Raw genomic sequence first — 26,965 nt, 5'->3', positions numbered from 1 at the left:
CATTTATATAACGCCATGTTTGTTTCATCATTCTCTTTTCTTCAGGTATATTCGCTCTGAGCGATCCATCATCCTGCTCAACTTCTGCCTCTCTATAATCTGCTCCAACATACTGATCCTTGTGGGACAAACGCAGACGCACAATGCGGTAAGTGTCATTTAAGGATTGTTCAACACAAACTACAAAGCATGAAGGTTTACAGGTTTTTAAAGAAAGTTGGGATAATGTGGCAGTGGACAGATCCAAGAGACACTTCACTGTGGCCGTGTGCTCTGAATAGAGTAGAGAATAGAGTTTTGTATCGGCCACTGGGTGCATTCCTTTGAAATCTTCAGGGTTGTATGGCTTTGGAGATATGTATAGTACAGTTTATTATGCACAATATCATCAGGTTCCTCAGCAATATTTCAAAAGATAAACAAAAGCAGGAACTAGATCATGTTTCCTAGTGAATTTGAGGCATACACTTTTTTTGAAAAGGGCTAACATTTGATTCAATAGTGAATCTCACTCTACAGGCCTAATCTTAAACATAAGTCCTTATGTATAACAAATGTTGACTTTGTCATTGAAAGTGGAAAAAAAAAAATAGCAGTCACATTATATCCTATTTCCAGCAAATCACCATCTTCTTTTGGGTCTCTCGCGGACAAGCTCCTCATTTTTCATCCAAATGGAATATTAAGTGTTTCTAATGCCTCTATAAGATGTCGATCCACTTTGCGTTGGCTCAGGACCATTTGTGTTACATTGTCCTCTGGTAAACTTGGGACAACCCCAATAAGCTGGCGGTGGGACAATAATGATCTTTAATTGCAATTAAATATGCGATGCCATAAAGAAGACAAAAAAATGAACAAAAGAGGACGCTCAGATCACTTTGAGATGAAATCATTTCCATTTCATTGCCGTGGTTCAAACGTGAAGCACTGCATAATAATAAGCCTATTTCAACATTGTAGGAGCAGCAAGGCCGACATCATGCACACCAGAAGACATGGGACACTGGTCATAAAAGAAAATAAGACTTATTGCAATTATAATCCTCGAATGGGGAAGAAACGTTAAACCTGGCTATAAGAAATCAAATCTAAATGTATAATAGCCCCAAATCACAAAGCAAACCAAAGCAAAGACAAACACAAAACACAAACGTCATAGCATAAAAATTATAAAAACATTATACAACAACATGAGTATTGCCATGTGATACAAAGTGTATGACTGAGGTGATGCTAATGTAGATGGAAATTAGTTGACAAGGAAGACAAATGCGAAGAGATGGGTTTTGAGTTTGCTTTTAAAGGAGTCAACGGAAATAGCTTCGCGGAAAATAAAAGAAGCTCTCATATTGGGATGTGTGGTGTGCATTACTGAAATTACCCATTTTGTGTTCAGTTGACAATCAGACCTTGACTTCAGAACGAGTCAGCAGTATTCAAAGGGGCAACTTCAATATTTATAAAGAAGGACTGTTTCCAATAAATACGTATCACTTCCTCTATCGTCTAAATAACTGGCCGGTACACAAGTGGCTAATGTAAAAGATTGTTTGGCAAACAGCAGTTGGGATTTACAAGCTGCCCACGCAGATGCCCTTCTCAGTCATTTGGCAGAACTACAGTATGACAAACTGTCCCTTTCATTGTGTAATCATATTATCGCTGTACCTTTAGACCGTCTGGTTAACAAGATACACTGTCAATACAACCCAGTGTTTCTCCTCATTAATCCGTTCTCTCCAGTTTTTCGGCTCATTAACATGTTTTAGTATTTGGGCAAGCTTACATTGCATAAGTCCTAGATTTAAGTAGAGATCAGCAGTGCAATGTCAGCCAAAAATCTTTTTAAATGCTTGCAAAAAATGTATGTTAGTGTAGGTTTTCCATTAGCTGTTGATGTATGGCTACTTGCACCTGTGCTTATAGGTGTGACCTATTCTCTGAGCAGATATTGAACCCTACTTTTTAGTTTTACGATTTTCAACAAACAATTAATTATGAACAAATTAACCAAAATAAAAATGGTTGTAAACGCGTTGGTAAAGAACGCCTGATTCCTGGTGACACTATAGATTAACTATGGACATAATGCACTAGCTGAAACCATTCATCAGAAACTGAATTGGCTCATATTGTGCAGAGCATTTTAATCTGGTGAAATGACAAAGAAACAGATTCCATAATTTGCAAGTTCATCTGTTTCCTTGCTGGCCCTTACATTTCGGACACACAGTAGAACCCGAGCAGAAAGCTTCGGGGCATTTTTTAAAGCTGAGCTGATTTGAAGCCTTGTCAGATTTAATCAGGGCTCCAGTCATCTCCTGTCCTGATTATGAGGACCACCACTTAACATGGAATACTCACGCGGTATGCTGCTAATATGATATCTGTCTCTGAAATCTGCAGAAAGATTAAATGGTTTTCACCAAATCCAAGGACATACTAAAGATGTCATTTCAGCATCTCCCAGAGTGACTCGACAAACTTGACTCATTCACAGGGTGCCGGATTAAAGAAACACTGACTAACTGCTTTGTAATCTGCCAGCATTATTTGATAATGATTGGCACGTAAATAAATATTTCTACTTGATTTGATATTTAGTTTTAGCTTGTGGATCTAACAACACTGTAACATGAAGGGGGTGTTCTGAGTGATGAACCCACAAAGAGTTCTTTTCTGAGTTCCCCCCAGCTCCATTGAGCATTTTAGCATCTTTTAGCACATTTTTTTGGTTTTACAGCGCACAACTTCCCATCAGAAGCAGCTGTTATAAGTAAAAAGCTCAGATTCAATGACAGACTCAACATATATGAAGCTAAAAGCAGATACAATATTTGACCCGCATGCATCATGGAGCCAGAAACTCCAAATCAATTCTAATAAGGTTTTGCATTGGATTTGACACATTAGCCTTAAAACCTTTTTTTTAAATGTCAATATTGTATTCATAGACGTAGTTTGTTGCGATATGGCCCAAAAAAGTCATTAATGCAGGTTTCTTTTTTAAGCAGATGTACAATAAAGTTAAAGGACTCTATAGTATATGTTCTAACTTTACAAATGAAACATAGAATACTTTGTTGTTGATTTATGTTCCTATTAGAAAGCTGCATTTATCTCGTCAGCCTTTGCGATGCTGAGGATACAACTTTCAGGGCAATGACTTTTTCACATTGTTCTGTTCTGAATGTGTCTCTCTTATCTGTTGTAATAATATTTGTGAAGTATTTCATCAGTTTGATCAGACAGTAGAACCCAATGTTTGAGTGGTAGGCCAGCCAGAGGAGGAAACATGGCTCCTATGTGGGTTTAATTGCCATGCTGCCTGACACTGCCTCACTTGTTTTCCCCCCATCTTTTGAAAGAAGTGAATATAATTGGCTCCACTGTTTTGTGGATTCAGACTAGCTCATCGTCTAATAGAAAATCATCTCTTTGGTGTGGAGGTGTCTTCCGGGAGCAGAAAGTCACTGAGTCACCTTTGCCTGTATTTGCTTTTCCTTTGTCCTCTGTCGTTATTCATCTTAGGAAGAAAACAAAAAGGGGAATTAGGGAGTATGGCTGTAGGAGGGTATGTTCCTATAAATTGTCTATCCCTATTATGAGAAAAAATCTATAATGCATTAGGTGGGTGAAAGTCAAGGTAAGCAGGGTCAGCTAACACATTATTAGCTTTGTAGATAGATTCACTTTTTGTGCAGGTAGCTCTAACATGTCATAAAGTAAGTAGCATAGTGAGCTGACATAGTTGTTCCTCAAACAAGCTTTGTGCTAATTATGTGATATTATCTAGTTTTTGGACATCTGAACCTCCTGAAGTATCACAAACAATATAAAAAAAAGTATCAGCTTTTATTGAATGTAAAGATGGCTTATGAAGCTACGAGTGGAAGAGGAATACAGTTCCTAAACGTTTGTTTGAGACATTTGATACATAACACGCTCAAGGCCAGATATGTACTGTATATACACAAACTGCAGTGTGCCTATATAAGCTTTAGTTTATTTTTAGTACAGAGCGCTTGACCTCCCTTATAGTGAGGTGCAGCAGAGAGCGATATAAGCTATCCCACGTTCCACTTTTAGTAGCATGATGGTGAAAAGTAACATGCATAATCCACATGCAGCTCACGCAACTACATGTGTGGCGGAAGCTTTATAATGCAGGAAACCTCTGGTAAATAGAATAGAATCGAATAGAATCCTTTATTGTCATTATACATGTGCAATGAGATGAGTAGAGCTACTCCTCTTTTTAAAGTGCCATCAAAAATACAAAAAACAAACAAGAGACAACATTCAGGACAACATACAAACAACAAGCATTCATACTTCAATATGCAGATAAAGTTAAAGAGCGGGAATATATCAGTTTAAGTAAAATATATACATTGTGTAAGTAAAGTTCAGGAGGATAGCTGTATGCTTTGTTTTCATCCTTTAGAGTGTTACATATCGAAATAAAGTAGGCATCATAATTATAAGCTGACTCCAGGTTGGTAGCTATCGAGCAGTAGGTAGCCATTTTCTGATGCAAAATCTATGTATTCTTTTCAGTTTCTGTTTGTGGTTCGACATCACTTTGCTGCCACCGCTTTGTTGCCTGTAGTCCTCCACCTAAGCACCTCCTTTGTAAAGCACTGGTGCACTTATTGCTTGATTTTAAAGGAGGGTGCTTCAATCAAAAATAGCGCCAGCCTCCACCTTCCCACATGGATTCAGGAAAATAAAAGCAACATTGGATTATTAAAAACCCTCGACTGTAGATAGCGTGCCATTAGGAGCTTCTCCCAAGCAATCATCTTAAGTGCTTATTGCAGTAATAGTCGTATGTAAAAGTTAACTGTTCTCCTATATGGTAAATTAATGCAGCAATAAATGATGGAAATAACTGAATGATAAATTAGATTAGCAAATAAATAATGCCGGGGGAAAATAATTTAATCACCATGTCAACATTAGTTAAATCCAATTCGGAGGGACGGAGCTCTCAGCCTCACTGTGAGCAAAACTGAAACTGCTTCTTTCAATGTTTCGCTTCAATAATATGTGACTGCTCCTTTCTTTCTTTATGAACTGTCATTGCAATAGGAAGCAAAGTGTGACACAGTTCATAGCAATTAGATGTTCAGTTTTTAAAGCGTAGAGGCCCGTCCCAGACCTTTAAGTCTGAGTTTATTCAGTCCACAGTGAGAAATGACTTTAGATCTCCCGACCTGACATTAAACTTCTATTATTGAACTGTCTTAGAGAACACCCTGTCAGCCTCTACCCTTACCTCCATGTCTATCAGCTCTCCAATGTTACAATGTGGTCCCTTCGTCAGTTTCTCTGTTTCCATGGATACTGACACAGTGTGCTCAACATCTTCAGGCATTTGCCTTTCTAAAGGGCAGTGTGAGCTCTGGGTTTGTTTGTGTTTTTGCTTATGTCCAACCTAATCTGTAATAATGTCCTCATAATGTACCTTTCCTTGTTTTCAAACGAAGTTTTCTTTTGGAGGGCTAATGAAGCTGGGTGCTATAGGGATCCAAATGAACCGTGAAACACAACGGTTGCATGTGACCTGTTTCCAGGAAACAAAGCAGGCTCTATTTTCAGCACCTTGGACAGCACATGAGCAACAGCAACACTGGAATTAGCTCTGCATGAACAGGCAGTATGGCTGCTGCATACCACACACTGTTTCCCCTTCCACTATTGTCTCCTTCACTCCGTTTTTTGTACTTTCATACAAGATTTCCCTCACTGATTTGGCATGTTTACATAGTAATAATCACATACTGTACAGGGTTACACTCACATGCAGATCACTGAAATCATTATTCCGCACAGAAAGGCCAGGACATTCTAGCGGTAGCTATGAAATAACACGGTATATATTATTTCTTATTCACAGCTTTTGTACAAAACAGATCTTGTGTGTGATTTCAACCAAAGGAGGTGGCCGTGTGCAATGGGAGCTTCGTATGCTTTGATTTGTTGTTAAGATATTTTCATCTCTTAACAGTAGCAGCTCTAAAGCATTGTTTCTGAGTGATATACATAATAAGTATATAAAGGACCTGTTTGTGTTACCTATAACACTGTTCACAAAAAATGTAAAGGTCTGCCAAAACTGACTCATATTAAAGTATATTATATTTCAGATTTGGCCAGTGCTGACTATGACTTAGCAGAAAATGTCAATTCGTATCATCATCTTTAAGATGTACCTTTATTTTTGCAATTCCCATGGCAGGTTTGTGTCACCATTTCTGTCCAAGCACACTTTGTCCCTACAGAGCCCAAGTAATATTACTGCTAAAACATATGTGAGATGATATAGAGTAACTGATTGTGTCAAATGGGCATGGGATATGGTTGCATCCTGAATCATCTCAAATAAAAATGCTATTGAGGCAGACTTTGTAATATCAGGAAATATTTGCCTCCTTTCAAAAGAAGTGACATATCGTCTTGTGATAAAAACACCTCTACTTACAGAGTATGTTTTATGTATCTTATTAATGTAAGTAGGATAAATGTGTTTTACTGGCCACTCGTTTCATACAGAGGTTTCTTTAAAGTTGGCCACTGAAAAACTTCAAACCAGCCCGTAACAAGAAGTATCGGAGACGTTGGCCATATGGCGGCAGGACATACTTACACCTGAATGCATCCTACTTAAACTTTGATAAATATGTAGGGTTACATAATTGCTCATGGACGTAGGTAAACAGAATTCCCCACTTCTGGCACATGAGGTAATGCAGGATTACTGTCTCGTGTGAACCCCGTGAACACTGCAGGGGATGGATGGATTTAATGTGGTTTTCTCAGTGGGGATGGTAGTGTGTGGCACATCTCGCAGTATGGTGTGGACGCCCTGGGATGAGATGATACACTTCAATCTTTCCCTCTTTGTGCACCATCGCTCAGATTACCACTTCTCCACACTGCAGACAATCAGAACCGGAGGAAAAGCGTAATCTCGTCTAACAAATGTCAGCGTGCAACCAGACGATTCTTACAGATCCTCCTTTTTTTATTTCTAATCCTCTTCTAAACAATCGCATTTGGAGAGGCCTCACGGTAGACCAAAGATGGACCAGCTAATGAAGCTGAAAAGTGGCGCTTCATTGTCGAGCCTGTATGCAATCTGCTGTCTCCGCCGCGTGCATTCTGTATCATTTAAGCGGTGTTGTGTCTCTGTGTAAAACAGTTGACCTTGGCTCACATGCCTCCAGGTGGGATCCCCAGCATACTAATGTGGGTGAGTGCAGAGGAATGCTACGCTAGGCTCTCTCTGATCTCTACTACTGCTGCCACCTCTGCTGCTGCAGTTTAAACTGAGGCTTTGTTTCATTCACTGCACAAGAAGGTACTCCAGTGGATGGTCTAGACAGGGAAATGCTGCCAGTGCTGCATGGATATGAGGAAATATCAATATGATCGATTTATCTGCACTTGTGGAATCTGCATTAGTTCCTATTAATGCGGGCACCATTTTTCCAAGTTGTTTTGCACGTACTGCAGCCAATATACAGTATATCTCTGACTCTTTTCTCTCTTTGTATCGACAGGGAGTCTGCGTCATGACAACAGCCTTCCTGCACTTCTTCTTCCTGGCATCGTTCTGCTGGGTCCTCACTGAGGCCTGGCAGTCCTACATGGCAGTGACGGGAAAAGTTCGGACCAGGCTCATCCGCAAGCGCTTTCTGTGTCTGGGCTGGGGTAAGAAAGCAGCATGTTTCCCTAAACCTCTTCATTATCTCCCATCATCCCTCGCAGCTGCCGTTTCCTCCCAAGGTCTCTGGCCAAGGTGTCTTTCCAAGTATCTGTGTGTCTTTTTTTCCGTCCGCTGCTCCCATCCTCTCTCTGTGGGGCCGCCAGTTCTCCCTCCTGTCGGCCTCTTTGTTGTGATGCTTTTGTGCTCCAGTCAAGCTCTCTGAGGGCCCGGTAAATGGACCGGCCCTCAAGACAGACCGGTGTGGCTCCAGCAGAGCAGGTTGAAATGACCTTATGTCTGATAAAGAGTGTGTGAGTGGAGCACTTACAATGCGGAGAACACACCGTGTGTACAGTAAAACCTCAGAAAAGGCGTAGGAAAGAGAGAGGAGAGAGAGAGGAAATGCTCGCAGAGGTAAAATGGAGTGATTTATCATGATTATACATATTCTGAAATCCTTTCCAATTCAATTATTTGTAATATTAATACGAATCCCAAGTGAAATAGTTAGTGCCCAACATAATGGTTTTAGTACCCGTACAAATTCTAATCAGTGTGGATGTCAGATACTTTATTTCCCTGCCTCCCACGCTCTGTTCCTGACTCTTGAGTGTTACGTCACAAAAGAAGAGGCTATTGCAAGGCGACATGTCTGTCAAGAAACACAGGCAGATCAACATCTGTGTCAACATTTGAAAGATTTGAATGTTTTTCTTCATTTGATAAATATCAGCCTGTGTGCTCGTCCAAACGTTTCGTTCCTTTCAGTCTGCTAGAAATCTCTCCTTAAAAAAAAAAAAAATCTATTTGATTATGAAAGAGCCCACACTCATTCTTCTTGTTACCTAGCAACAAACAAGGCTCTCTTAGTCATTGCAGTGCCACTGCTTGCTGCAAGAAGAAAAAATGGACAAAGGCTGTTTCTAAAATCACATGGATTTTTCTAAAAACGCCCCGACAGACAGTTTGTTGATAAATAAAACAATCTATATCATTTTCTATGACAATAACAAAACATTATCTAATATGAATGCTATTTTTGACTCAAAACCTCCTCAGATAACCCTCTGTGTACAAATAGAAGACGATAAACCTTTTTAGAACAGATTTACAAATTGAAACGCAGCACGCGGCACCTGTTGTCTCTTAATTCAGCCGGTTTGAAGTGCGGCGTCTCCGCCAGGCTGTTGCCAGCACGATGATTCATGACATGCTTGTGTACACTCGGCACTCTTTACCTCTTCAGCACTGCAGAGAGACACAGGGTCTTCGCCTCGTGCCTCCGGGAAACTGATTACATCAATAGCACCTGCCTGCGCTGCTCCGAGAGGAAAAAGCGTTAATATTCTGAGCACACAGTAGTAAGAAGAACCGACTCCATTACACCGATCCATAATGAGGAGTCATAATGCAACAAAAAATCCCTCCATATAAAACATGTGTGGAAGGCAGGGACATTTCTTACAGTGAATTAATGAAATGTCACAATGTGGTTTCCTGGACTCGATGCTCTGCTGCCATTTTGTGGAAGCACAGTACAGTACAGTGTGTTCTCCTCTGCTACTTAATGGAATACTGTGCAGCACATTGATTGAAATATTGAAATGCATCATATACGTCTCAGACGATTGTATAATCTCATACTGGAGCATCTAATGGAGTGAATATGCGCTTTTTAAAATGGCTGGAAGGCAGAGTCTGACTTTTTCTGCATTGAAGTGAGCTTATGCTTCTCGAATAACTATTGCTTGTTTTCTCTTTTCAAGGATTACCAGCTCTAGTGGTTGCTGTTTCAATGGGATTCACCAAAACAAAGGGCTATGGGACACCTTTATAGTAAGTGTTTCTTTTCTAAATTCTTATTTATATCAACACTTAGGGGAAATGAATAAGTGCTCCTGCAGTGGCTTACTTATCTAAACAGGGCCATAAACAAAGTCCACTCGACCCAATCAAATTTCAAAATAGCGCAGCAAGACCCCAATTCTGTGTGACTTGTATTCCTGCTGGATACCATACCCATAAACACTGCTTAAAATCTCTTTAGCATTTTATTACCCGGTGAAACTTTGGAAATAGAGTTACAGCATATGGCACTTCTCCCTTGACAATTGAGGGGAATACAATTGTATGCTGGAGTGCACCATTAGCTCTGATGTTGATGCCTTGGAGGGAGTTAACAGTTTTTTTCCACCTGTTTTCTCTGCAGCTGTTGGTTGTCTTTGGAGGGTGGACTCCTGTATGCCTTTGTTGGACCGGCAGCTGCTGTTGTTCTGGTATGTTATGTCCAGTTTTTACTTTTAAATGATGAATAGATAGGGGATTTACAACAACTACAGTTAAAGTTTGAGGCATCACCTCAAGAAATATATCCCAAAACACAAACTTTGCGTGGCTTAGACATCATTTGTACGCAAACAAATCAATGTGCGGTCCTGTAGATGCTACAGTATTAATGTGGTACATTTGCACTGTGTTCAAAAACGACTAAATGTTGCTCTGAAAATGCCTAAGAGGAGGAACACACTCCGCTTTCAAAGTCAAAGTAATGAGCATCCCATCAGGCAATGTGCTCAAGCAATTCCCTTTCATTTACCATAATGGCGCTCCATGTCGCTGTGAGGTTATAAAGTATTAATGCATTAGATTTGTTCAGAATCTAATATACTGGGGTATTTTAATCATCTTGTATTTACATTGTTGTACTGAGAAAATTACACCAAGAATGTGATTATGCAAATCACTAAATCTGTGTCAGAGGGACAGAGGACGCTGAATACTGAGTGCTATTCTTTCATTGTAAAACCACTCTACTGTGGTGGGATTTTTAAATAAGGATATTTCAGATTTCCTTTTTAAAAAGCGACTAAAAGACTTAGTTTGAGCTTTAAATGCACGGAGGCGCCCAGTCTTGCTGTGCTTTCGTTTTTCAAATGTGATGAACCTCAGAGAAACATAAGCTAATCTCTGTAAAAAAACGCAGAAAAGACCCTCTGCAGTGTGAGAATGATGTACTGTATTGATACTAGAACATCACAATACCATTTCTCACAGACACAAAGGGTGATGGAGATGAACTTCCCCACATGTATTAGTATAAATACTTAATAGTGTCTTTATCTCAGCTCAAGAGGGATTTGATATAAAGGAATATTTAAAAGATATATTTACCCAGCTGCTAAATCTGTAGTGCTATATTTGCCTAGGTGCTGCTAATAATAGGGGAAGGTGCCTTTGAGAAGACGAGTGTTTCTTGTCAAGCCGATCTTTTCTTCAGGCTGTTGTTCTGGGCTGGGTATCCAGGGCATGCCTCATCCCTTGGCTGAAATGTCACAGAGAGGAACAAACAATAGAAGCTAGAGGTCAAAGCTCAGCGCAGGCAGAGAAAATAAAAAGCCCAGCGGGATAATGACATTAAATCATATGAAAAATGTCAAGCCCGGATATTAAGCGATATATTTAACATCGGTTTTTAAAACAATCTTGTTGCGAATGTTTCATTGTAAAAGCTAATAGTCCTGTTTCCTTTACTCATTGACAGGTGAACATGGTGATCGGTATCTTGGTGTTTAATAAACTCGTGTCCAGGGATGGCATCCTGGACAAGAAGCTGAAGCATCGAGCAGGGTATGACAGCCAATCCTTGTCAGTACCTGGTTTTCTTCTTCTTCTTCTTCTTATGCAAAAATACAAATACGCTTTGATATTTCTTTCACACACATATGGAGATTCAGACCTGCTTTTCGTGCTGTTGAAAGGAAACGTAGAAGCATAAACATAAAGAGGTCAGATCTCTCTCGGGAGGGAGGGACGTGGCTTCCTATTTCTTTGGCAGAATCAGTCCACGAGATGAAAATCATTAAATCGCCCACACATTGGCTACGTCTGCTGTTGCTAACATGCTGGGGGAGAATTTGAAAGTCGGGGATAGTGGCTGTTAGCGTTGTTTGTCATGCTGTTGTCTCTATGTCCCACAGACAGATGAGTGAGCCCCATACAGGATTAACTCTCAAGTGTGCCAAATGTGGTGTTGTATCAACAACTGCTTTATCAGCAACTACAGCTAGCAATGCAATGTAAGTGCCTGTCAGTGTCTCTGAATCAATAAGACGATGCTACAGGGAGTTTCTGCATGTAAAGCGTGTCCACCGCTACAATTTAAACCTTGCAGTCCACTGCAGCGTGAAGTGATGTTGCACTAACATCTACAACACATCCGAGCTATAGTACAGGGATGTGTTTTACTGTAAACGTGTGGTGTTACATGTCTATTTTACAGCTTACATCACTACAAGCATGCACATTGAAGCCCTGGAGTAACAAAGGCTTTGATGGAGATATGGACTTTGTACTCCAGATGTTATCGTGTTAACTATACCAATACTCGTGCTTTTAAATGCGTTCTCTCTTCCCTTCCTTCTCTCAGGGCGTCCCTGTGGAGCTCCTGTGTCGTCCTACCTCTGCTGGCTCTGACCTGGATGTCTGCGGTGCTCGCCATGACGGACAAACGCTCCATTCTCTTTCAGATCCTCTTCGCTGTCTTTGACTCGCTGCAGGGCTTTGTCATTGTGATGGTGCACTGTGTCCTACGGAGAGAGGTAGAGGAAGTCATGTTTCTTTCACCCATGATCACTTTTTTCTCTTGTATTCAGGTTAAAATGGAGATGATTCTTTTTGGAGTTATCACAACCCGGACATACATTTAAGTGTTTGTTGTTGCATTTTGGCGAAATACACTATAGTTTTCATACTTGACAGAAGACAAGACCCATTTACAAAACAGTAATGAGCTTATCTGTTTAAAGCATGTGATAAACAGCGTTAGTGACATGATGAAAAACGGATTCCCTCTGTCTTTAGGTCCAAGATGCGTTGAGGTGTCGGCTCAGAAACTGCCAAGACCCAATCAGTGGAGATGCAACCGGAACCTTCCCTAACGGGCATGCTCAGATAATGGTAGGCACATTTACTCTCTGTTATCTGACACCATTTGCTCCTCTGTCTTTTAACACACCTAATGTTCCCTGATTATTTATAATACACATCCAGAACTCCCTTTTCCCCCGTTGACCTTAATTTAACTTGTGCTCTTTGTGCATTCTTTTAGTTCATTATTATCCAGCTTGAATGTAGCCTCTAAAACATGAGGAATTGTTTTCCATAGCTTTATCATTTTCCACACAACGCTTTTGCAAAGCTGCAATTACATGCAGGGTAGACATTTGGCCCTGTGATAAATGGCATCAGCTGCCTTTGGTTTTCTTAGGCCCCGAGCCCAACACTTTATTTCCATTTGGTTGAACTTACAGGCCGTGTTTGCGATGCATCTTTCTCATTTCCTCTCACAGGGTAATAGAGGACTGTTCCCAGCCTGACCTTTGAAATGGGACACCAGCCCTCTTCATCTAGCACAACGATGCCGATGGCACATCATGGCAATGATCGGCCATTAGTATTCTAATGCACCTCAGAGAGAAATAGTTCTCATGATAGCAGAATGATGTCAAGGCCCCCTAATTCAATGCAGCCATTAGCAGCACCAAATACATGCAGCTAATGCATTCCCCACCCCCCATAGATGTGTTATTGATATATTGTTAGGATGCGGAGAAAAAACGACCGCTTTGCATTTTTCTCAAGCATTGGGAAATACAGATACAAAATATATATTCTATCATTATTTTGCGGCTGGCTTTTCCACATGAATGTTTTGTATTCACACAGTTTACAATATAAAAGGCTTCAATGTTTCGCGATACTGACCTTTTCACTGTCCTCTATCTACAGACTGACTTTGAAAAAGATGTGGACATCGCCTGCCGATCAGGTAAAGAACCGACAGCCTTTTATCAACAGCATTCTCCTTGCCTTGCATGTAAAAAAAGAAAGAGGATAGACAATAAAAATAGCTGAGGTTACATAACAAGCATCAAACCCCACAGGAGACTTTCTCACAGTTACCACAAACACTGACTTTAATCTGAGAACAAAACAGTATGAAGAGAGCTGTTGGATATTCACTTTAAGCTTAACAGCACTAAAGTGAAAAACATCAGCTTTTCCCATCCTGCATGTTTTAATTATTTTTCTCATTAACATGTAGACACTGTCGTAGGTGCTATGTGTTTCATTCCAAGAGGATTTTCTTCTAGTGGGAGTGTATAACCTCCTGATTCTTGCGTCTAGTTTTTGGTACTTTAAAGCCACACTAATTGTTTGGAGAGATGATTTAATAAAAATAAATATTCCTTAGAGATTGTGCGAGTATCCTGCATGTATCTAGTGGCGGTAACTTGGCACGAGCATGAGAACTCGCCTTTCTCCAATCCCTTCTGAACCAATGAAAAACATTGGATCTGCACGGAATAACAGAGCGGACCACTATTAGGAGCTTTCAGAAACACAGCTTGTTAAGAGAGGAAAAAAAGGTTGTCTGGCTCTTTTTACCAAACATTACTTCATGCTGTGCAGTCTTGTAAAGCTAAAGTGGACTTACTCGATACAAAAAGGCAGAGCAAACAGGTGTCATTCATAAATCATGACCTGAAAAGGCTGCCAAGAGAAATGCACTTCCCAGATTACTCTCTGGGGTCAGCAAATTTAATTTGCCTGTTCACAAACGGGGATTATCCTCGAGTGCAGTGGAAATATTCTGCTGTGTCACTTACAGAGTATAAGAGTAAACTGAATACCAGACTCAGATGTGTTTCCCCATGTCAACACTGAGAATTAAATTAGACTGGAAAAAACAGACAAGATGGATCTTTTGCACTCCTTATAATCTGCTTGCAGACATTTTGTGAACAGACAACATAATTCCTACTGATTCACGAGGAGAATATTAAACTGCTCAAGTTGGAGGGCGAGTTGTTCTTATAACTGTAAAGTATGTCTGAATAGATGGCTGCTGCGTAATATTCAGTGATTCAAAAGGTCATCAGGACCATTACATTATGATAAGGCTACATGTTTTATGGCAGGGAAAATGTCAGGATACATTTTTATTTACTGTTACATCCTCCAGAGATACCTGCTGTTGTGTCCTTTGCCTTTAGATGAAATGTCACACTAAGCATTTATTAGCAGTTATTTGTCCTGTCTGCAGTACACAATCCTTTGAGAATTGCTTCATATTGACTTGAATGTCTTGTTCTTGTATTCATATGTGGGATTATCTCCGACAAACTGTGACACAACTTTCATTACAGAAAAACATCAACTAATGGGTGTATCACTCTGCCCTGCAGCGCTCCACAAAGACATGGGCTCGTGTCGCGCAGCCACCATCACAGGCACCCTCTCCCGCATTTCTCTCAATGATGAGGAAGATGAGAAGCTCCCCGAAGGCCTCAACTACTCTACGTTGCCTGGCAACATCATCTCCAAAGTGATTATCCAGCAGCCTTCAGCTATGCACATGCCGATGGGAGTGGGTGATCTGAAAGAGCAGCAGTGCATGGTCGACAGTAACGCTGAACTGCGCCGCGCTGTGTACCTTTGCACCGACGACGCCATGCGCCAGAGCGACCACGACATGGGGGGCCACGACATGGAGGGCCACGCCATGCAGGCCCAGATGATGGAGACGGACTACATAGTCATGCCTCGCGCCTCTGCGGTAGTGTCGGGGTCAGGCACCCTCCTGAAAGATGACAACAAGATGAACATCAATATGGATACGCTGCCACACGAGAGGCTGATGCATTACAAGATGAGTCCTGACTTCAATATGAGCCCATCAGGCATGGACCACATGAATGTGAACCTGGAGCAGCAGTATCCGAGCGCTCCAGAGCAGATGCAGAACCTGCCCTTCGAACCGCGCACGGCTGTAAAGAACTTCCTCGCTGAGATGGAGGAATCTGCGGGGCTTTCTAGGAGTGAGACAGGGTCCACGATATCTATGAGCTCCTTAGAGGTAAATGTGTTCGTGTGGTTGAAGCACAAAGGAGTCCGAGCTGCATCAAACACCTTAAAATACACCATTCAGTGTATCTTCTTAGACCATTTTTAACTTCAGTACTTCCTGTTTTATTTTCACAGAGACGAAAGTCACGATATTCCGATATGGACTTTGAGGTACGTAAAAACATTTATTCCGTACTACATGCATCTAGCTTTTTTATGCAGAAGAAAGCCATTTATTTTGCAGTTGTGTTTGTCATTTGATCTACTAGTACTTGTTGTGCCTCTTAAGCTTATTGGAGTTACAAAGCCTTGACTCAATGAGATTTATTTACCTGCTGTGTAGTTAAGGTAAAAGCAAGGCTGTCAACTGACAAACAGGGCAACAGTTCTCATCAACATTTGTTCCTCCTCCATCTCCTCCATCCATTAGCTATACGTTGATTTTCAAAAATGTATGCTTTTTAAAGTCATTTGCACATTTCACATCTGATTTCACCACTGGTTTCAACAATGATTATATTGGCTTGCAAACACATTCAAAACCCCCTTTGGCCGGTTTTTAGCATTCCTTTGCAATTATTTAAGCAGGCTTTACTGCATATATCTTGTGCGCACTTTCAAAGTAAAGGAAACATGAGGCTTCTGGCAGCGATTTTGGTGTGGGGTGCATTTTGTTTTATAGCTTCGATGCACACCAACCCGTTAAATGGAAGTTTTGTGCCAAGGTTTGATAATAAGGATTTCCCTTATGCGTACAAAACCCCTAAACGACTCAATTCGTCAGTAATGAAGAATTATGTTGAATTCAGATACTCCAGACATGGCAAATAAAAATAGTTTCAGGATTTAACTGTCCCATCCCTCTAACTTTAATTATATTGGTGTTTCCTTAATTTTGGCAGCCACTTGTATATATGCAGAGACAAGTAGATTTGTTTCAAACCTGGCCTATAAGTAAATTACCATGACACTAACAAATTGATCAGAGTTGGAGCGGGTGGAGAGGAAGATGCTTTTCCATTATTGGCTGTCAATACCAAAAAAAAAACCCTTGCCATTGCAGAAAGTCATGCACACCAGGAAAAGACACATGGAGCTGTTCCAGGAACTGAATCAGAAATTTCAAACCCTGGACCGATTTCGAGACATACCAAATATGGGCAGCATGGTGAGTAACAGGAATCCAGTAGGGTGGCAATCAGCCAATTAAATAGACTCCATCAAAATAGCCTTTTTTAAATATCCAGTGCAGGACACGTAATGTGTGATTGTGCAAATGAGCAGTTACAGTATGTGTAGCTGTACTCATGTCAGAGTGAACCTTCCTATACATAGAGGGCCTGCCAGCAGCTGGCGGGGGGGGGGGGGGGGGGGGGGGGGGGAGTGAGGGGGCTGCCCCCTAAAAAAGGCACTGAAGCATTTTCTCCACAAGGCCAGTGTCAGGGAAAAGACCTTTAGTAATCTTGTTGCAATAGAGTGCATCCATTCCAATGCAAGGCCATGAATGCACTTTTATTTACATGCACATTTATCTACTTAGCAACCCCATCATTTTTCCATTAATGCATGGCAGATTTTTTAACCTATCAACATCTATACAAATATTACCTCAAGTTTACTTTTCTATGACTGCAACTGTGTGTGGGAGGGGGAAACTTTTCTTCTTTGTCAAGTCAAAAGTTTTATGAGAATTCGTTCTGATCTTGCTGCAAATCAAAAAGTCCCACCTTCTGTCTCCACACCTGGCGGGAGCTGTGGACATCGGGTGTGTCAGCAGCGATGCTTTTTGTATTCAAGGCAACAAGTAGGAATTGGGCTAGTGACCAAACACAGCCAGACATATTAGACAATGTCAGGCAGACTTTTGGCAGCATGTGATCCTTTTTTTCACTCACATTTCAATCATCCCTACAGCACTATGTCATTTGAGGCCCGTTGCTTAGTTACCAGTGCTAGATCTTTTATATAAAAAAACAGTATATTGTCACTGCCCTTTTTTCTTTTTCCCCCCCAAAATGAATCTACAGTACCACAGAGCTGGCTGCAGACATTAGTATCCATTGTATTTCCCCGTGACTGGGAGCAGCTTCTCTTCCTTATTCGTGATAGCGACTGTGAGATTGTCAATGAGAACACATTTAAGTTAATGACTCACACATGGAGCCCATACAGTGCATCCATTTCTGAGCTTGGGGAAAACACCATTTCTTAATGACTCCATGATAAGCATGGTCACATTTAATACACTGTCATTATCCTTTGTTATTTGATGCTTTCCATAGAATTAATCCATTATTTTTCAATTAGCAATTGTAAGGAATTCATTCAATACCCTTTTGAATGAACTGACTTGGATGGAAATGTCTTTTTTGTCTTCCGTTGTAAAAATACCAGTCTAGCCGCAGAGGAAGTCATGCCACTAATATCACACCCCACTGGCCATGTTCACAGGACAAGGCAATGCCAAACAAGAACCCATGGGAGAGCTACAATCCAGCCTGTGAGTACCAGAATTACGCCACTATGAATGTACTAGAATCTGACACCAAGGACTCACTGGAGATGACGCCTGCAGAGTGGGAAAAGTGTGTCAACTTACCCTTAGATGTCCAGGAGGGAGACTTCCAAACAGAGGTCTAGAGGGCGACGAAGGAGGAAATGCAAACTAGGAAAAAGGAGGAGAGCGAGATGTATTTTGCACTGAATAAAGCAACAGACTTTTCTAACAGCCTTGGCATACATATCTGGATTATACGAGTGTGGCAGGGACATTATGTGCCAATACAATATAAGGACTGAGGGGAGAGAAAAAAGAAAAAAGGGAAAAAAAACATCAGTGTTACTTTTTGTATTCTCACTAGTGTACTTAGTGTGGGGCAGCCTGGTGTACAATATTTACCATCATGTGTTTCAAATTATCTGTTGAGGAATTGGCTAAAAAAGGTAATCTCTCAAGATGAAACCTCACAAAGCAAATGACATGCCATGTCGTCCCAGCTTCATCGGATCCAGTTTTGATTTCATAAAACTGGATCCTGGAGCACAATGTATATATTTATGCAGGTTTTTAAAAAGTTTATAACAGTCTGTTTGGCCATTACTACACTTTTTACTTTATAATATAAAACATGGGAGGCAAAGAGGATTTTTCTGTCATATTAAAATGAATGTTTGTCAAGCTACATTCTTCATTGCTTTAAATGCAATAAAGATAATACTCACTTTTATATAAATAATATATTTCACAACTTTAATACTGCAGAATCCGCTTGAAGGATCCCAGCAAGCTCTCTCATCTGCAGCTCTGTATAAAATATTTAAAAACAAAATGTTGTATGGTGTAAATAAACTTTTGTCTACATATGTTTTACTTGTGCCAATTTATTTTAATGAGAACAAATGCCAACCTGATCAAAAGTTATAGCGAAAAATGTTAACATTTGAAAAGGAATGTAAATAAAAGAGGAAATATGTTCGTACTGCTTCAGAGGTTGTGTCAAGTTTATGTGGTTTGTTGATTGTGGAACTCATTACTCACTTTGACTTTTGAATGTATGAAACCCAATGAAGGGAATTTGACTGATATGAAAATACAGCTATCCCCGTCTGAGGATGGTGAACATGAATTGGACTTGTGAGATAAAAACACATGATTGAAAGTGTCCTATTCACTCAAAAAATGCAAATTGTCTAAAAGTTCTCTTCAGTACCTCTCTGATGATTTGTATCTCATGTTAGTCATTCCCTTCATGATGTTTAGATCCTAGCTGCAGTTAAAGGTGAAGCACTGTAAGGGTTTCCTGACTCACCTCATATCTGGTTATCTCTCACACTCTTATCTGATTTCTGAATTTTGGATAGGAAACATTCGACTCCTAATAGGTTTCTGTGGCTCCAGAAGGCTCACCTGATAAGATCAGTTGAGATTTCTCTGGGCAGACAGGTCCACACAGAGCACAAATGGAAGGAGGGTGTGAGGGCTTAGGGGAAAATCTTGTGTGTCCCATCTGGTGGTTTGCGGTACGGCTGACACTTCGGCAATGAGAGTCTCTGTATGACTCCAGCCTCTAGGGAGGAGGGGTCAACAGGAGAGGAGGAAGATAGGGAGGAGGTGATGTGACTTTGATCGGCCCCATCAGTGAGGATAATGGCACGAGGGAATACAGGGGAAGATAATAAACACAGGCTAACATTAATGAGGACTCTGATGACGTCACCAAATACATGTAAGTTGATCACATGCAGAGCTCTGTCTAGACATAACCGTCTGAATTTACAGTGCATTTAGTTTTTCTCTCCCAGACATAATGAGGTTAATGATATACTGCTGCTTGTTAGAGGCTCTGTAAGAGATTATTTTTTCATTAATGTGAAAACGTCCAAAAATGCCTTAAGAAACAGTCACCGGCTTTTATTTTTACCCAGATACATTGTAGGCCTAAATACGATCTGACAGAATGTAAAATAGACCCATAAAATGTATGAAAATATATATACACTCTTTTAGAAACTGCATTTATTGGCTGCTGTAAGATGACTTTATTTGGTGCAGTAGATGTACCAAATGTAATGTAAATGACTTAGAAGTTATATTGTTCTAAAATAAATGTGATCTCTTCCTACAGACAGACATTACACATAACATCACCATGGCCTTCTCAGGAAAGCACACATCATTAGCTTTGAATGCATTTCTTTTATTTACAAGCCATATATGCAGTTGTCAAAACTGATTTTCTGCAACAAAAATCGTAAGAATTGCACAATAAATGCATAGCTGACAGACTTTTTCATGCACAGAATGAATATCATTTGGAGACAGATGATATCAGACATGTTAGATTACCTGATTGTATTCAAATATGGAGCTCTTAATGTGTATGGGGTCAGAATTCTGCATCAGCTCTACTGGGTGAATTGTGTCAGTCAGGTCTGCGTAGTGACTCACCAGCATCGGAGCATAACACATTTCACAATGCACATGCAGAAATGAAAATGTATATTTTAAGTCAGTGTTGTCCACATTTCTTGACAGATTATTTATTCTCTACCAGAGATGGCAAAAGTACACACATCCTTTACTCAAGTAGAAGTACAGATACTCTGGTAAAAGTAGAAGTACTGACTAAACTTCTTTACTCAAGTAAAAGTAAAGAAGTATGAGTTTCAAAATGTACTTAAGTAAAAAGTACCCATAACTACCATCTGTTTTAAAGAGTAAATGACCTCCCTTTATATTAATAGAACAATAATGTCATTGTGTTAGCTAATGAATGTTTCGATGCTGAACAACGGCAAAATGACAAAGTTTTCATTGGTAGCTCTTCTTTAGAGAAGACCAGGAAATGATGGATACACGGATCGTGTTAAAATCAATAGGCACCCAATGACTCTAAATAATAATGATCACGCCACCAAACGTAGATTAAAACTAAAGTAACAAACCTGTTTTGAAAATGTATGAAGTAGAAAGTACAGGTATTTCTGTTAAAAATGTAAGAAGTAAAAGTAAAAAGTCGTCAGAAAAAGATGTAGTGGAGTAAAGTACTGATACCAGAAACTTAAGTACAGTAACAAAGTATTTGTACTCCACTACTTCCCACCTCTGTTCTCACTTATGTGTTAAACAACTTTGCAGAAAGGTTTTTAAAAGGTCTTGTGACAGGCATGCAGTCCAGTTCATGTTTTTTCTATCTATGTGGTAGTTTCATCCAACAGTACGACACAACTTTTCAAAACACAATTCCCTTTTTGTTTTGACAGCCTGCAAATAGGGCAAATAGGTCTCCAGACAAATTAATCAAATATTCATTATATTCTATACCAACACTTCCTGCAGTAGCCAAGTTCAAATACAAATATTAATAAGATCTGAGTACTTTTATTATTTTCCTGCTTTTTTTCCCTTCTTTTTTTCTCGATTGTATTGTCATTACACAATACAGGTAGCCTACTATGTAACAAAATGGTTTCTCTGAATTTGGCCCATTCTAGTGTTAGGAGCAGTGGGCTGCCATTATGAACGGCGCCCGGGGAGCAGTGTAAGGAACGGTGCCTTGCTCAGGGACACCTCGGTATCACTTGGTCTTGCCGGGACTTGAACTGGTGACCTTCCAGTTGCCAAGCCAAGCCAAGCCAAGTCCCTATGGACGTCGTCAAGAGTATTACGACAAAGACTGATTTATGACTGTCATTTAATGTTCATGCATAGATCTTTAAATACAAATTAAATGGTCTTTGTTGCAAATGTGTGTTCGACCAAAAGGTCCTATGTGTCTGAAAGTGAAAATCTGTATTATTTAGTTGTTGGTAAATTGTGCAGGGACGTGTTGACAAGCCTGGTGGACAATTCATCATCTGGGAATGAGTGGCAGGCCCCACAGGCCCATAAGGGCTGAGAGGTTAACCTGCTGAGGGCCTGGAAACACTGAATCAACGTAATCACATTGATCCCTGCGTCACATTCCTCCCTGGAGGCATGACTGAGGGGTAGGCAAACTGTTCGCCTATCAAGGGCCTGTCAGAGGAGTTGAAGCCCAGAGGAAAGACCAGGGGCCACCCAGAAATCACAGAAACCATCCGAAAAAGTGTTGTGGAGGACATAATGACAGAGCAAAAGTGGTGTAATGTTCAAGTTCACCTCCATCAATTGAAATAACTTTGGCGGTCCACCGACTTTATGTATGGTGCTTGGTCAAAATGTGTCCATGACTTTTATGAATACCAAACAATTGGCATCCACCACAGGATGCCAATCTGAGGTGTGCTCTGTGTGCTAATTAGCAAACGCTAACATGGAAGACAGTCAACATCTTTAAGAACAAATGTTAAACATTATGTTAACACTGTCCATGTAGGCTAAGTGTGTTTGAATTACAGACATTTAAAGAAATCACGTCAAATTGTGTCAAAGGAGATTTATGACTACAAAACGAATGGCATCCACCTCCACTACATCGTGTTTGCTAGCATCAGTGCTAACTAGCAAACGCTAACATGGCAAAGATAGTCTATATGCTAACAACATTGTCTACATGCTAACAACGTGGCTGTTGTCCGTAGCTATGGCTAATTTGGCATGAAGGTTTACTATCGAGAATTAATTATCTAAATCCTTCTTTTTTTTTTTAACTCTGACAGTATAATTGTAAAAGTTACAACAGTCTCTTGAGCTTTTTCATAGGCTAGCAAAACATTCATATCCAACAGGGAGAAAAACTGCAGGGAGTTAGAGTTAGTTAACCTATGTGGCAGAAAATAGGTGGCCTAAAGCTACAATTCAATATAAAACTTGTAGTTTCCAGTATTGTTGATCTTAAATAAAAAGTTCTGAAATGAAACTTTGTAGGACTCCACAGGAGGTACTTACCATGCACTTAACGGTAAATTATGTTCCTTCATCCTGTGGAGCAGAAATATGATAAATATTAAAGAGGCCCCTGAAAAAGCTGTAAGCATTCTGTTCTGTAGCCTAATTCTCTCAGTATTACAGTACTTCAAATAATCATTTTATGAAAACAGGGTTTGCCTCAGTAAAAATAAACGTGACTTTCCTCTTTGTCAAAAGCCCAAAGAGTGGACAGTTGTGATTTGTTTTAGTTTCGTTTTTTGGAGTTGTGATATCGGATAGTCAATGTTTGGGAATTTGTAAATCCTCAAGGCAATACACCTGTTTTATTTATTTCAATTGTCTAACTAATAATTAGTTGGATGGCCAGGCGGGACACACACTGGCACCTAACCAAATTGAGTCTAACATTCCATTACTTTCTTGGTCTAGTAGTGACTAGTCGTATAATGGTATATATCTGTTTTTGGAATACAATTATTTTTAAGATCTGAAAGATTATTTTAAAATCTCACCCGCTTACATCATAGGGTGTCACTGCAAATGTCATACATAAAGAGTTGATTAAGAGTTAAATTAAATTAAGAAAAGGTGGTGCAAAAGCATGAATGACAAACAGAATTTGGATAAAAACGTTCAAATAGCAAAGACCATACACTTATGTAGTTTGACAATAAAACCCTAAATTAATCTGTTACTGTATGTATTGCCCTCAATTACCTTCTTATTGTGTGGCTCCAAGCAAATATGACATTTTCCTGAACATATTTCCTTAATAATAAGTTAATTTTTCACAAACAAACTTGCAAAAGATGCCTAAAAAGAAAGGAAGGAAAAGAACGATGAGACAAGTCTGGCTTTTGAATAAGGGGTATGACAAGGTAGGTTGCACTCCGAACAGCAAAAATCCCTCTGATCTGACACGTTGATTACACAATCCTCTCTGCTAGAGTTCTGGGGCTCTGTGTTTTTGGCTCAAGGCTTATTTGGTTTATTAGTGTATGAGGGGGTGGCATATCACATACTGGTTTAACTCAAAGCAAGCTTGCACAATAGTTATGACAAGGTTTGCATACCCCAAACTCTAATTTGACATGTACTCAACATTTTATGCAAATCCATCCGAAACAGCCACTGAGTAGTTATGCTAATTTACAGAGGGGTTGTATTTAACTGTCAGCTTCATTTGATACGTTTCCTTTATTCCTCTAAAAATGTCAAAACCTGAGCTTAAAGCAGCAGAATACACAAGCTCTCACAGAATTACTGATAGAGCTATGTGGTAATGTACTCCTTGTTATAGTCAATGACTACTGAAGATAAATGAGAGAAAACTCAAATAAAGCAGCACTGCAAATCTGCTTCAAGGAAAGCAGACAGTTTTGACACCATCTGGAAAGATGCTCCCTTTATTGTGTTGCAATTAATTATATTGGTTCTAGTAATAAAAGTCGGGCTCAAATGTAAGCCATTAGAAATAAGAAGTGTTTTACCAAATCACTCTGAACTAATTAAATGACATTTTGAATGTAGAACTCACTAACAATTAGGACAACAGAAATAACTAATTCTAGAGCACATCATATTTGGTTTTGATCTACTTGATTAAAAACACATTTGAATTAAACATAGAAACATTGACAATATTATCATTCAATGACTATATCTTTTTAAGAAAAGAGTGTTTTTAAAATGGTTTTATTCAATATTGACACAAGAGCATTCTTATCACAGGCAAAAACGATAAGTGGTGCAGCTTTTGTCCTCATGTAACCACATTTCTAACTGCAGGTAAACAGACTTTACCTCAAAGCAAAAACCAAACTCATCTGATTCAGGCTAGAAGTAGCACGTGCACGTACAGCAGTGTGTGCCCATCATGTTGCTATACATTCACGAGGCACAAGTATTTGGTTTCCATATAAATATGTTCAGATCATTTGTTAATTAAACTGTATTTATTCATTTTCACACTTCTAAATACACAAAGAACAAATAGCTGATAAAAAGCCATTAATAGTTCACACAAGCCTGCTGTTGATTATCTCTAAAATAAAGTACTCTCTGATTAAAATAAAATCACATCCATATTAGATTATTCTGTTTCAATTTAGTTTTCAAACTTTCCTCATGTTCTTTCAACACAGGCAGCAAAAAGCTGTTGAACCAATTCCATTCAAAATCAAGAATAACTCAAATCTTTTGCGATTGGTCCTTTACATTTCACAAAGTGCAGGTACAGGTACAGTAACGTTCGTCCAAATAATGGTCTGAGATAGCAAATGACTAAATGCAGAGAAAAAGAAACAGCAAACCATCTAGCACTGTATTTAGCCTCAGACAAAACAAGCAAAACAAAGCTTGAATGTTACTTCTGTCAACACCTAGAATGATTTTATTTTGACTAAGAAACAATCTCTTAGTCAAAAGAAACAATCTCACAGAACAATTTGTGGATGTTTAAATGTGTTCTGTCTTAAAAGGTATATTAGAGCCAACTAAAGGTGGGTGGGGGGTAAGGTCAAAAAGTAATCATTTAAAGGGCCTAGAAAGTGCTAAGAGAAGGTACAAAGTTAGTTTAAATACAAGTTTCAAATAAAGCTTAAACATGTGTGTCAGTGTTCAAGTCAAGTTAATTCTCAAGGTAGGACTAAATTGGAGGACACTCCCAGAATCCCAAAGTTATTATTAAAATTCACCAAATAAGACGCAATCATCAGTACCAGTAGTCTCATGTAGGGGAGGGATGAGTCAACTCAGACGAGAATCCAAAAGACGCCACGACAATATCTCCTTAAAACCAAAACATCACTGACATCCATTTTGAATTGCACCTTCTAGTCCCTTTTAAGTTATGTGGGGAATATCGACTGATTATTAGTGCACATATTCATCATCACTGAAGTCCGAGTCGTCGGCCTCCACCTCTCCTTCGATCACAGACTTCTTCCCTCTGCAGCACGACACCGCCAGACCGATGAGGAAAGCCTACAAATATATAAAGGCGAGCACACAGGAAATATTTCATGAGGATCATTTGATCAATAGAATGCATCAACAGCACCAGGAGAAAGGCTACTCAACATTTTGCTGAGGAGATTAGCTGCGCGCAGAAAATCATTTTTCAGTAACATTTTTTCCTGAGAAGAAATTAAATGATGTGCCTGGGCTCTCACACTGTTCCCCCTGAAGAAAATACTGTTTAACCACTTTTAAACTTAATTACATTCTTTAATAGAACTTGTTTTTGTAAATGTTTAGTTGCTCAAAAGATAAAAATAATAATAATAATAATAATAATTTCAATATGTTTAATATCTAAGAGATATTGTCTGAGATTTTTCTCCCCTCAATAAAAAAAAAAAAGAACATTCAACTGTGATTCTCACTCAACTTTAAATGAAAGAGATGACATTGTGTATACATCCTTGGACTTACCCCGATAAAGGCCCAGTTACCAAAGTAGTAGATGGTGCTGAAGAACCAGAACTTATGGAGGAACAGATAGGATCTTGTCACAGTGCACTGGTCTGAAAGGGATGGAGAAAACAGGAGCATTCAATCATTTCATCTATACAACAGATTTGTACTTGTATTCAACAAAGGGTCCCCTGATTGTTAAACACAGATATTCTAACAGAATAAGGAAAATGTTAAATTAAGTGGTAAAGAAATGAGTTTCCAGCTGTTTTTCTGGTGTAACATTTCTGCATGAAGCCAATGAACACCAATGGAAATACCTTATATGTATCTAAAAATAAATAGGTAACTAAAGTTTGGCCAATAGGTTGTTGGTTAACAAAATAAAAACAACATTTTTGATTTGTTCATTTAATACAAACAGATGAAAAAACGCTTTTACAACGATAAAATGTGACTGTCCTACCCACAAATCGGAATTTAAAATAATATAGGTTCATTCCTGTCCTTTTAAACACTTATCAGAAACTCAAGTTTAAGGTTCTTTGCCATTCCTGAAGAAGGCTGCGATA

At 39.5% G+C, this 26,965-nt stretch overlaps 2 protein-coding genes across 6 annotated transcripts in view; one reads left to right on the top strand and one right to left on the bottom strand.

Moving 5' to 3' along the window:
- adgrb3 (adhesion G protein-coupled receptor B3) overlaps window positions 1–19,112 on the top strand; it is a 105,560-nt gene extending 86,448 nt beyond the window's left edge. For 2 of the 5 annotated variants that reach the window (XM_079689684.1, XM_079689683.1), the window contains exons 19-31: window positions 46–148; window positions 7,572–7,722; window positions 9,484–9,553; window positions 9,927–9,993; window positions 11,259–11,362; window positions 11,695–11,793; window positions 12,144–12,315; window positions 12,578–12,673; window positions 13,505–13,544; window positions 14,926–15,635; window positions 15,761–15,796; window positions 16,689–16,793; window positions 18,020–19,112. In XM_079689684.1, the coding sequence (XP_079545810.1) occupies window positions 46–148; window positions 7,572–7,722; window positions 9,484–9,553; window positions 9,927–9,993; window positions 11,259–11,362; window positions 11,695–11,793; window positions 12,144–12,315; window positions 12,578–12,673; window positions 13,505–13,544; window positions 14,926–15,635; window positions 15,761–15,796; window positions 16,689–16,793; window positions 18,020–18,265 (1,999 nt within the window). In that variant the 3' untranslated portion in view covers window positions 18,266–19,112. The remainder of the gene's footprint in view (window positions 1–45; window positions 149–7,571; window positions 7,723–9,483; window positions 9,554–9,926; window positions 9,994–11,258; window positions 11,363–11,694; window positions 11,794–12,143; window positions 12,316–12,577; window positions 12,674–13,504; window positions 13,545–14,925; window positions 15,636–15,760; window positions 15,797–16,688; window positions 16,794–18,019) is intronic. The other 3 variants (XM_079689686.1, XM_079689685.1, XM_079689687.1) reach the window with 3 other exon arrangements.
- Window positions 19,113–24,655: 5,543 nt separating this feature from the next.
- Window positions 24,656–26,965, bottom strand: part of lmbrd1 (LMBR1 domain containing 1) — a 49,768-nt gene continuing 47,458 nt past the window's right edge. The window contains exons 15-16 of the mRNA XM_079687291.1: window positions 26,412–26,503; window positions 24,656–25,961 (exon numbers count right to left, since the gene is read on the bottom strand). Coding sequence (XP_079543417.1) covers window positions 25,851–25,961; window positions 26,412–26,503 — 203 coding nt within the window. The 3' untranslated portion in view covers window positions 24,656–25,850. The remainder of the gene's footprint in view (window positions 25,962–26,411; window positions 26,504–26,965) is intronic.

Source organism: Notothenia rossii, assembly GCF_949606895.1.
Source record: "Notothenia rossii genome assembly, chromosome: 6".
Lineage (NCBI taxonomy): Eukaryota > Metazoa > Chordata > Actinopteri > Perciformes > Nototheniidae > Notothenia > Notothenia rossii.
This window is presented reverse-complemented; position numbering and strand designations above follow the sequence as displayed.